Source organism: Dromiciops gliroides, chromosome 1 (assembly GCF_019393635.1).
Source record: "Dromiciops gliroides isolate mDroGli1 chromosome 1, mDroGli1.pri, whole genome shotgun sequence".
Classification (NCBI taxonomy): Eukaryota; Metazoa; Chordata; class Mammalia; order Microbiotheria; family Microbiotheriidae; genus Dromiciops; species Dromiciops gliroides.
Genome location: NC_057861.1, coordinates 533,748,350 through 533,761,069, shown reverse-complemented (window position 1 = coordinate 533,761,069; position 12,720 = coordinate 533,748,350). Strand labels below are relative to the sequence as shown.

The 12,720-nt window shown below is 39.0% G+C and overlaps 1 protein-coding gene across 1 annotated transcript in view; it reads right to left on the bottom strand.

Annotated features, from left to right (window-relative positions):
* MAD1L1 (mitotic arrest deficient 1 like 1) overlaps positions 1 to 12,720 on the bottom strand; it is an 899,456-nt gene that overhangs the window by 691,250 nt on the left and 195,486 nt on the right. The window contains exon 12 of the mRNA XM_043978850.1: positions 2,922 to 2,929. Within this exon, the coding sequence (XP_043834785.1) occupies positions 2,922 to 2,929 (8 nt within the window). The remainder of the gene's footprint in view (positions 1 to 2,921; positions 2,930 to 12,720) is intronic.

Genomic DNA, 12,720 nt, shown 5'->3' with positions numbered 1-12,720 from the left:
CTGACACAGATCCAGTCCCAGGAAGGCCTCACCAGAGAAGCAGACCCCCGAGCCTCTGAATCAGCTGAGGCGCCCAGTGTTGTCTGGGAACTAAGCTCACAGTCTGGTGACTGTGCACCAGGGCTGAGACTACAGGGGTCTATGCTGGTGCTAAGGCAGAACTTGCATTTTACACCCCTGCTGAGAACCAGGAGGTAGGCTTGAGTAGCAGTGGCCCAAGTGGAGGAGGGGCACAGGCTCATCGGAGCTAACAACCACAACACACAAAGCTGGTTGATTGGCAAGTTGGTCTGGGGTCATCTAAGGACCAGGAAACAGGCCGGGCGAGGGAAGAACCTGATTCTCCTTAAATCATACCACCTGTGGTATGATTTAAGCTTGGGATACTGCAGCCTGGAAACAGTGCCCCACTTTAAGGAGCTAAGGGTCAAGTAAAAGAAAGGCAAGATGAGCCAACAGAGAAAGGCGAGGAGCATAGAAAGTTTCTTCAGTAACAAGGAAGACCAAGGGGCACCCTCAGAGGAAGATGTCAACATCAGGGCCCCTATATCTAAAGCTTCCAAGAAAAATACGAATTGGTCTCAGGCCATAGAGGTGCTCAAAAAGGACTTTGAAGATAAAATTAGAGCGGTAGAGGAAAAAAATGGAAAGAGAAATGAGGGTGGTAGATGCAGGGGAAAGATATGAGAAAAAAGTCAACAGCTTGAAAAGTCAAATTGGCCAAATGGAAAAGGAGGTACAAAAGCTCTCTGATGAAAATAATTGCCTAAGAATTAGGATTGAACAAATGGAAGCCAATGACTTTATGAGAAACCAAGACAATAAAGCAAATACAAATGAATAAAAAAATAGAGGGCAATGTGAAATATCTTCTGGGAAAAACTGCTGACATGGAAAATAGGTCCAGGAGAGATAATTTGAAAAGTATTGGTCTACCTGAAAACCATGATCAAGGAAAGATCTTAGACACCATCTTCCAAGATATTCTCAGGGAAAATTGCCCCTGAAATTCTTGCAGAAGAAGCTAAAATAGAAATGAAAGAATCTACCTATCACCTCCAGAAAGAGATCCCAAAAGGAAAACTCCTAGGAATATTATAGCCAAATTCCAGAGCTCTCAGGTCAAGGAGAAAATATTGCAAGCTGCCAAAAACAAAGAATTCAAGTACTGTGGAGCCCCAGTTGGGATAGCACAAGATCTAGCAGCTTCTACATTAAAGGACCGGAGGGCATGGAATATGATATTCCAAAGGGCAAAGGAAATGGGATTACAACCAAGAATCACCTACCCAGCAAAACTCAGCATTATCTTTCAGCAGAAAAAATGGGACTTTAAATGAAAAGAAGACTTTCAGATATTTGTGATGACCTGAACTGAATGGCAAATTTGACTTTCAAATACAAGACCCTAGAAAACCATAAAAAAAAAATTTGGAGCTGGGGGACATGCCTGGGGTCGTACAGTGGGTGACTGTCTTGTGTCTGAGGCCAGGTTTGGGCTGTGATCCCCCTGGATCCAGGGGTGATGCTTTGTCCACTGTGTCACTTAGCTGGGTTATGACATCTTAAATTGAGGGGTGAAGGGAATTCATTGGGGGAAGGGGAAGGGCAGAGGTGAAATCCTACATGAAAGAAACAGGAAAAGGCTCATGGGGTGGGGGAAGAGATGGGAGAGGAGCAGGACAGTAAATGAATTTAACACTCATCAGAAAAGCCACAAGGACCTTAAACTCATCAGAGCTGCCTCTAGGAGGGACTAATAGACACACCCAACTGGGTGTAGTGGTCTGTTTAATCTGGGCAGTAAATGAGCCTAACACTCCTCAGAATTGGCTCAAAGACCTCAATCTCATTAGAATTGGAGGAAATAATGCACTCAGTCAGTTGGGTGGAGTAATCTCTCTGACCCTGCAGGAAATTGGGAGGGAAGGGGGATAAAGAGAAAGAGAGGCAAAAGAAAGAAGGGCAGAGTGGGGGAGGGGACAGACAGAGGCAAATCCCTTTTGAAGAGTGATAGGGTGAAAGAAGATGGATAATAAAATAAATATCCGGGGGAAGGGAATAGGATGGAAGGGAAAAAGGTAACAATAGTAATCATGAAAAAGAGAAAAGGGGGGAAAATTGTACAAAAAATATTTATAGCAACTCTTGGTGGTGGCTAAGAATTGAGAATCAAGGGAATGTCCATCAATTGAGGAATGATGGAAAAGCTGTGTTAATGATTGTAGTGGAATGGTCTTGTGCTACAAACAGGATGATCCCCGAAAAACTTGGAAAGACTAATGAACATTGATGTATAGTGAAGTGAGAAGAGCTGAGAGGACATTGTGCTTAGTGACAGCAGTACTGTTCAATGAGCAATTGTGAATGACTTAACTACTCTCAGCAGTGCAATGATCCAAGACAATCCCAAGGAACTAATGAGGAAGCTTACTACACACCCCTATAGAAAGAACTGATAAAAAGAACACTTTTCTGGATTATACATATATAACCTGGTCGAGATCTTGTGGAGGGGGAAGGAAAGGGAAAGAGGGAGGGAGAAAAATTTGGAACTCTAAATCTTATGAAGATTAATGTTGAAAACTACCCTTACATGTAACTGGAAAATAAAATAAATGTTTGTTGCTAAAAAACAACAACAACAATAACAACAAAAAACCAATGCTATGTTATATTTGTTTTCATTATATTCCCATATTAATTAAGGCTCTCTTCTAACTCATCATTTCCCAGGTTAGTGTTTCCCAAGCACTAGACATTAATACCTTCCAGTAGATAGGTGCTGCAGTCATGGGTTGAATTCCCTTTACTTGATCTCCCTCAGCAGTTTTCTCTCAATAGCCATCAACAATAATCCCTTGTTTATTCTGCTCAAGGATTTCTTCATTAGGAGGAAGCTGTAGCCCAAACACAATCACTTCTTGCACTTAAGAGTCCTTATAAAAGGAGTTTGGAGATGTTTATCTCCTCAAATTTGTTCAATAAAATTCTGCTTGTCCTCATAAGGGGAAAAAAATGCACTAGATTTAAAGTTTGACTATTTATGGACTAGCAATAAATCTCGGCCACGACCAGTTTGGCTAGCTCATCTCAGCTACAAATCCTAACAAAATTAAGGAATTCCCTATTGGTTGTGAGGCCAATTCAAAATTTCGAAATGTTTCCAAACAGGCGATATGATTAACTGCTAATCTTCTCATCCAAATTGACGAGAAACAACATTAAAATGCTAAGTATCTGAGTACTGTAAGTCCTCCAGAAATTATTTTAGTGTTGGCTTGAATTCTTGAATTTATTTTTATCAAGAGCTTTACTGGGTTTTTTATTATTAATTTCTGTAAGTAAACAAAGGAAATAATATCAAGAAAGAGTTCTGACATTTGTCCAACTTTGAAATTCCAAGAAAATAACTTGCCACCATTTCAAAATATATATTAAAAAAGAAAAGTTAACTAAGTGTCAATCCTAAGAAAGTAGGCAATTGAGACCCTTTAGACATGCTTGCTGACATTTCCCATGTTGGGAATCCAAAAGGGAATTTTGTCTAGCTCTTAAAAGGTTTATTATATTAGCATGTCACATTTCTTCCTTTTGCTTTTTTTGTTGCTGTTGTTGTTCTTCTCTTCTCCCTATCCTCTAGAGGACAAAAGACCTGGGTTTCAGGCTCAACTCTAAAACTGCTATTAAGATAACTAAATTGTGCCATCATTATTAATACTCTGGGATAGATAAAGATGGTGTTAATAAAAAGGAGGATAGAGAATTTTGATTTGTTAAAAACCATCAAGAGACTATCAAGTAACAAATTTCAACAGTCAGGTGTACCAATTAAAGTTCATTAACCCTGGTATCTGAATTTTGTTTTGTTTTGGTTTTGGTGAGGCAATTGGGGTTAAGTGGCTTGCCCAGGATTACACAGCTAGTAAGTGTCAAGGGCCTGAGGCTGGATTTGAACTCAGGTCCTCCTGAATACAGGACCAGTGCTTTATCCACTACTAGCTGCCTCGGTGTCTGAATTTTTAAAAATGATTCATATTCACTAAGCCTATCTGTGAAAAGACCACATGAGGGAGAACCTGGTAATAATATAAATAAATAGAAGATGCCCCAAACTCAGCAACTTCTAGTTTTTTTAAGTGATCTCCTCAAAAGAGTTCAATTTAATTAGATTCTTCCATATCATTATTATTAATAGTAATCAATAATAATTAACAGTAATAACTAGCATTTATATAGCAATTTAAGATTTCTAAAGTGCTTTACAAATATTATATCATTTATTCTTTTACAATTATGATGATAATTTTTGTACCCCCTACTCAAATTAATCAGCATTTATTCAGTTCATTTTGATCTGATGAGTATCAGTGATTGTATTAGAGAATGAAGTAGAAAAGGATTAAGTTTAAGTTAGTTATCTATGTTAATGCTGTTAGAATAAGAGTTATGAATGATTAGTCCCACCATGTATTGACAATTATATTTGTCAACTAGATTCATACTGTTAGTTAGAAATGTAATAAGAATATAATTGCTGTACCACCCTGTAATATGCTGTGATAAGGTTCATTTGCTGGTTCAATAACCCTCATCCCTGAGAATCACCACAATTCACTCCATTGTGCCCCTCATTTCAAACCTACAACTTCCTTGGACCTTAGGATACTGTTAGTCAAACACTAATGTCTTATGACTTGTAGAAGGCCCTGAAGTGTTGTTGAAGGGTTATAGGGGGCAGCTAGGTGGCGCAGTGCCTCAACCCCCCCCCCCGCCCCCCCCCAAAAAAGTAGAAATGGCAGGGTAGCTAGTGGATAGAGCCCTGGAGTCAGGAGGACCTGAATTCAAATCTGACCTCAGACACTTAACACTTAATGGCTGGGTGACCCTGGGCAAGTCACTTAACCCCAATTGTCTCACCAAAAAAAAAAAAAAAAAAAGAAAGGGTATTAGGACCTTTGTGAAGTCCTTGGTGAGATAAACTGGAGTTGATGACCTGTTAAAGGTGTGCTGACAAAGTGTTTATGACTAATGGACATTTCCCTTAGTCAACCATAAGATTTCCCCACTTTTGTAATGACCATCAGTGAATAGTAATTCGTTCTTCTATTTTTAGTGCTCTCCCAAGTGTATAAAAGTAGCTAGCAAACAAAGGCAGGGGACCCAGTTGTGAAGATCTTAGACCCAATTAATTTGGGCCAACTGGTATCCTCAATAAACTTAATACGCTAGGAGCTCTGTCTAAATTACTTGTTACAGGCTGAAAATTTGTGGTTCACACAATAACCTTGGGAAATAGGCACTATTATGTTCATTTTACAAATGAAGAAATTTAAGCAGATGTTAAATGACTTACCCAAGATCACAGGCTATCTGAGGTTGAACTTGAACTCAGATCTTTCTGACTCCAAGCCCAACAATCTATTCACTATACCATTTAGCCGCCATTTTAAAGTATTATTGTCTCCAAAAAAAAAAAAAAAAAAAAGGATCACTCACTATCTACCACTATAATTCTTGTTCTCCTATGGGAAGAGACTTGGAGAGAACCACTACCTTTTTCAAGAACTATCTGTTTATAAGGTTAACAAATAAGTTATGGTTTTAAAAGTATCAGCCTACTGGAGTTAGCCAGAAATTAGAATGGAATTATATTGCTATAATGAATATAGCATAATGCTTAGGCCTTCAAACCATCCTTGGTCAGTGTGAAGCCTGAGGTAGAGGTTAGAAGGAACAGAAAGGCTTATCCCCAGCAGATCTGACAGTCATTACTAACTCTGCCAATCAATATCTTTTTTTGTCCCCCAGGGCAACGAGGGTTAAGTGACTTGCCCAGAGGTCACACAGCTAGTAAGTGTCAAGTGTCTGAAGGTGGATTTGAACTCAGGTCCTCCAGAATCCAGGGCCAGTTGCTTTATCCACTTCGCCACCTAGCTGCTGCCCCCCCAATCAATATCTTAATCACCAAATTCAACAGATGAAAAAGAAAGAAAGCCAAGAAACTCCATCAAGCCCCTCACCAATCGGTATCATCACTATCCTAAATTTTCCATATCTGAATTTAGAGCCCAGAAATTCTGACTATATAACAATGGTCTATCAGATGTTGAAGCACATGTATCTTATAGAAAACTTGTAAGCTTGTACTTTTTAAAAGGTTTCAACCATAAGGTCTACATTTATGATAGAGAGGTTGTCAACGACTGGGTTTTTCTCCGCAAAGAAAATGATTTTTTTTTTTTTGGTGGGGCAATGGGGTTAAGTGACTTGCTCAGGGCACACAGCTAGTAAGTGTCAAGTGTCCTGAGGCCGCATTTGAACTCAGTTACTCTTGAATCCAGGGCCCAGTGCTTTATCCACTGTGCCACCTAGCCACCTCCCAGAAGCTGATCTTAACGAACCTTTTAGTACAAAATATAAATTATGGAAATAGTTCAGTTACGCTGGAAAACACTTCAAAAATGTCCATTTTTATGACCAGTATTTCTTCTCATATGAGCACAGAAATGCTGACGAGTAGCAATGATAGAAATGATTAATTAGCAGTCTTTCTCAGCTTGTAGATCCAAGGACAGTTACATAACAGTAGCTTCAACCACTGATCCTAATAATTGGAGTGATATCCTAATCCATACCCCCATGGAGATTAGGCTTGTTTTCCTTTTAAAAAAGTATTGATACCATTCTGTAAACTGGGTCTACCCAAGTGACTAAAGGCTGATGACATAATTTCCTTGTCACCGGGTACAAAAGTCCACAAGAAGCTCCAGGTATATTCTGATGCTTAGCAGACCAAGACAGGAAACTCAAACAAAGTTACACTCATCAGAATCAACTCAGCATCCTCAATACGTATTCATAAAGGACATCTTTCTACTGCTCTGCCTAAGTAAATCTCCTTCTGTTAAGTGCTGAATGACCTTTGAGTTACTCCTTTTGTTTCAATATGGAACCTAAACTGAAGAAGCCTGGTCTGAGTCAAAATACCTGATAATTTGTCCTTCTGATCTGCCATCAGAAGAAATTTATGGAAAATCCCTCAAAAACCCCCAAGAATCGTCTGTTCAAACTTGCATCCTTTTCTTCTTTTTCTCACCCAGAACTCCTCTATCACCTAGAGAACTACTCTATCACCTATCTATCTACTTTATCACCTATCTGAAGTCTTCTATCGATGCAGCAAGGTAGCCTGGAGCATTTTGCAGAAGGAAACATATGCATTAAAACTTCAAGGATTCCATAAGGGTTATTGTTGATAAATGCCATACTTATGGACATCTCCTGAAAAAATAACTGTTAAAATCTGGTGCCATTGCAAATCAATTGTATAGGACACTTACACATTTTTTTTTAAACATAAGGTTTTAATAAGTTACTCTTGCAAGGAAATAACAACAACAAAAAAAATCAGTCAAGTAATTCTTAAATCTTGTAATCAGTTAATATATTGAAGAATCTACCTTGCAAAGCAAGTATTCTAACCTCTAGTTGCTCCATTTTGTTTCCAGCCTCATTAGAAATCACAGACCTCAAAATAAATAATCATAACTCAACAGTGTCAGGGAAATAAGCTGATAAATTGTGTTACTGTGCATCTAATAGGGTATTTCAAACACTGTAAATTAAAACAGAGAATAAATAATAAAGAAGTCAATTTGAGTATGATCTCCTGGTTTAAAAAGCACATTGGAGGGACTTCATCTCAAAGGGAAAGAATGAATATAACTGTGAAAGGACATTAGGGCTACCTCATTAAAGGGCCTCTCTTTTAATGATTACAATTACCTGTTGATATAAAATACAGTACAGAACCTAGATATAGCTAACTACAAGCATACCTGATCCTTCAGTCAAGGGCCTAAAGACCCCATGAGGATCCCTAATTGTCCTTTCAAGTTTTTACCTGCTAACTACTGCAAAAAATGCAAACAAAAATGCCTCAGGAGGAGTCTAGGCAGAAAACAAGACAAAAGCAAGTGTCAGAGTCAAGATCACTTACAGCAATGTTCAAAGAAAATAACACAGGATTTCTACAGTGACACTAGAAATATACTTTCCTATAAAGGTCAACCCAACATCGCAATACTCCAATCCATATTCCTTTCTTCAGGGATAAATATGCAGAAATATTTACCATGTTTAACTGTTAGCTGAAAAGCCTTCACTGGTCATAAAGAAAAACAGTGTCTAGGCTGGAGTAAAAGAATTGGCTTGCCTCTTCTGCAGCAGAAAACTGTGGTGACTGCTAGTCATTTTCCCAAATTACTTCTAAATCGAATTCGTTTTCAGTGTCCTAAATGATTGTTCAATTTTGCATATATTTTTATAGTTCTCTGATCCCAGACTAATTGTTTTACATTTTTGTACACTGAATTGCATTTGTCATCTGCAGATTCAAATCATCCAAGAGCCTTCTAACTCTGAAAAGCTCTACTTATAAATTGGCAGATAAGTTAGTAATTTTTATTCTCAAATGCCCATATAATCTTAAGAGATATACTGTATGAACTTTGGCTCCAGAGGTCATACAGTTATTAAAACAGAGGACTCCATTTGAATAAACAATTAATCCATCAAGGGCAAATTCATGAAAAAGCAAAAATGTATAGAGGCTATTCGAGGAAAGTAGACATTTTGGAAGAATTGCAAACGATTTTTTACAATTATTCCAGTCATCCTAACGGGACCATTTAATCATGGATTCCTTATGAACAATGTTTTTTTGACATTGTCTTATTATTGTGTAGCTGATATTATGATTTATTGAGGACCAGTACAAAAAAAATTTCAATTTCAGTAAAAAAGGCTGGCTCTAGGCCATGGCAATTGCAATGTCAATTATATTATAGGCTCTATGACTAGTCTGGGCCTGGAATCCGCATCATTGTCATCAGAGTTTTCTTATGTTGACACTTGGCACTAGAGATGCTACCGTGTTCTGGATCTAATTTGTAATCTATTATCTCAGGGCTTTAAAAGGGAACTGGCAATATTAAACCTACAGTGTAGATCTCATAGAGGCTCGAAGAACTGAAGCCCAAGTCCCAGGCATTAGGACAGGATGCAAAAACTAATTTTCCTACCTGGAACTGGCCATTTAAAATCACATAGCAAAGAAGGACACAAATTAAAGTAATTCAGTCCCTGGAAGCCTAATACTAATAAGGACAACAAACTTATCATCTTCACATTTAAAAAAACAAACAAACAAAAAACCTTTGTTTGCTCATTCATCCTGACTCTCTTAATTGGCCTATACTTTCCCTACAACACAATCTCTTCTTTTTGGAAGAGATTTATACTGAAGATAGGTTAGAATTGCCTCGGTTTACTAGTCTTAGTATAATGTGATCAATCTACCATAAAGCAAGAGTAGAGAGACCAAAGAGGGTATGTGTCCTGATGCAGTGAAGTGATGCTATATAATAAATGTGTAATACATACACAGACATAGCCAAAGTACCCCATTGAAGGTGCAGCTGGATTTGCAGAAATGGGAGACTTAGGGGTCACAGCACACGGGCTTCGGCATGATCATCTCAGTTGACAATACTGAAGGTGCCATTTAGAAAGGCAAGCTTGATGACTTCAAAGACTGGCTAGTGTATGTACAGCAAGGCAGCCAAAATGAAACAGAACTGACAAACTGGAGTGGGTGGCAACAGGAAGGAGAGGTAGAGAAGATATAGAGAAAGCAGCAGGAAAAGAAAGAAAAAGAAATTAAATAAAATGTAAAGTATTTACAAGACAAGTGTTTTAGTGAAAGACAGTTTTCAGAATAGACGATACCACCAAAAAAAAAAGTAGATTCTGAAAGCTGATTCAGGTAAGAAAAAGGGGGGCAGAGTACACTGGCCAAGATTTTGAGTCATCAATGAATATAATAACAACAGCAATATCTCACGTTTGTATAGTGTTTTAAGCACTATACAACAACAACCCTGTGGAGGAGACAGGCAAGTATTAATAACCTTATTGCTCATATGAGAAAGCAGGTAGGAAAGTTTAGCTGATTTCCTGAGGAACACAGAACTGGTAAGTATAGGGGTCAAAAATCAAATCTGGTTGTTGTTTTTTAAACAACATCCTGGCCAGTATATGAGAGAGAGAAGCAGATTAAGGGGGGCAGCTAGGTGGCGCAGACTGGCCTGGATTCAGGAGGACCTGAGTTCAAATGAAGGCTCAGACACTTGACACTAGCTGTGTGACCCTGGCAAGTCACTTAACTCTCATTGCCCCGCAAAAAAAAAAAAAAAGAGAAAGAAAAAGAAAAAAGAAACAGGCAGCTGCTATGTGTCTCAGAACCAGGAGCTGAGCAGAGTTTAAGCTCCAGTTTGAGCCTGCATAGGAATATCAAGGGGAAGGAAATCCACAACAAAAGGAAATCTACAATTCTGTTGCTCTGAACTGGCAGAGTTCACAGTCGCTGACTGTGGCAGAGATGAGGCTGTAAGTCTAATGCTGCCCAGATCCAACTCAGGTGAGGAACAGGGGGGCAGCAATCAGACATTACTCAGAATCACCAATCACTGAAAGCTTGCAGATCCCCAGACTGGGTTGTCCGTGAAGTGTAAACCTTTTCACCCTAAAGAGTTTATCACAGCAATTGAAGCTGTGCAGAATCTTGATGAATTCTCTGCCAGTTCATCAGATCCAGACCAGCAGTTTGTCTGATCATCTTTACCATGACGAGTTTGCACTGAATAATGTCCTTGCATCTAGGAAGGACCCTTGGTAGAGCCCTTGGACAGAGCCTGGCACTGTAAGTCTCTGTTCCTGGCCACATTCCTCTGCTCTGAGTTAAACCAGAAATCTATTTCTTCTTGTGTATATAAAAAGTAATTGCTTTTTTTCCCCGATCTGAAAACAGGAGATAGGAACCAGTGAGACTCCCTTTGCTTGCTCTTCCTTGATTCAAAGAAGGGTACTGTACTCATTGAGCTGCCAAGAAGTAGATGAATACATGAATTCATTAAACAGACATTTATTAAGTGCCAAATATATGCAGAATACTGTGCTATGACTGATTGGTATAATATTTGGCCAAATAAAACTAGTTTTATAGGGAACATGATATATACACAAATAACTATAATGAAAATAAGTATACGATGGAAGATCACTTATAGGAAAATACTGTAAAGAAGTTAAAATGGCATAAAAAGACGGATAAAAGTAGGAACAGGACCCTTGATGTTATTACTTTGAGGAAATTTTGTCTACCAATTTAACTCAGGGCCTTCTATTCGATATGTAACTTAAAAACAACCTAAAGAGCTGAGAGGTTACCCAACGACGACAGACATACCACCTGTACCATAAACGGTTTTGGGAGACACTGAGGCAGGACAAGCGTTGGACTAGGAATGAAGAAATCTTGAGTTTGAATACTGCCTCAAAAATGAACTAGATGTGTGAACCTGGACAAGTCATTTAACGTTGCTGAGCCTGAGATTCCTTATCTGTTGAATGAACATAAGAACATCTCAAAAGGTTGGTGTGAGGATTGAATGAAAAAATATAGGTAAACTGCTTTGCAAAACCTCAAGTCATTGGACTATCAACTGCTTCTTATTGTCATGCTATGAATTATGTTCCTTAAGATTATGCATTGAGAGGGGGCAGCTAGGTGGCGCAGTGGAAAAAGCACGGGCCCTGGATTCAGGAGGACCTGAGTTCAAATCCAACCTCAGACACTTACACTTACACTTACTAGCTGTGTGACCCTGGGCAAGTCACTTAAGCCGCACTGCCCCACAAAAATCAAAAGAAGAATAAGAAGAATAGATTATGCATTGGGACTAGTGGGTGGGACAAGGATGTTTTAATAGAAGAAAATAAGTCTAGTATGAATGGCCATCTACCACAAACTTTGGACTTGTGGTGATTAATATCATAATATACCATCCTACACATTATATTTAACTGACTTTTGAAGGGGCTTGGATCAGAGTTAGCTACTGCTCTGCCCCTGCTATCAGTTTCCCTGGACTTGATCAGACCAGTTCTGAAAACTCTCTCCCTTCACACAGGCCCATTCAGGCAGCCCTCACTTCTCGCTTACAGCCTTATCACAGCCTTCTAACTGATCTCTCTGCCCACATGTTGTCCGCTCTCTAATCCATTCTATATCCTGCTTCCCAATTGATGCTCCTAAAACATAGATCTGGACCATGCCACTCCCCAGTTCAAAAACTTCCAGTGGCTCTAGGGTTAAAAAATAAAAACCTCAGCCTGGCATTCACAATTCCTCTCTTAGCCACCCACCTTTCCAGGTTTATTTTATATTATTTCCCTTCATGAATTCTATGTTAACAGTCAAATTAGCCTGCTAACTCTACCTTGTATACAATATTCCATCTCCCACAGAAATGTCTTTGCTCAGGTGATCAGTTGCCCGCGTTTGGAATGCACTCCTCCTTTCTGTCTCTTTGGATACATACCAAGCTTCCTTCAAAGCCACAGTTCAGGTTCCACCTGCTACCTATGATGATCCAAGTTGTTAATGTTCTTCTTCCCTCTTTACTTTACTTTGTAAATATTTCATCTGCTCATTAGCCCTCCCACCCAACAGCATACAAGTCCCAATGAGGCAAGGACTGTTTGGTATTTGTCTGTACCTTAAGGTGACCTTGTAGGAGATAAAAGGAGAAAGCTGCTTGACCAACTTACCTCAATCTATCAAGCTACCTGAGGTGAAATAAATCATAGAATCTA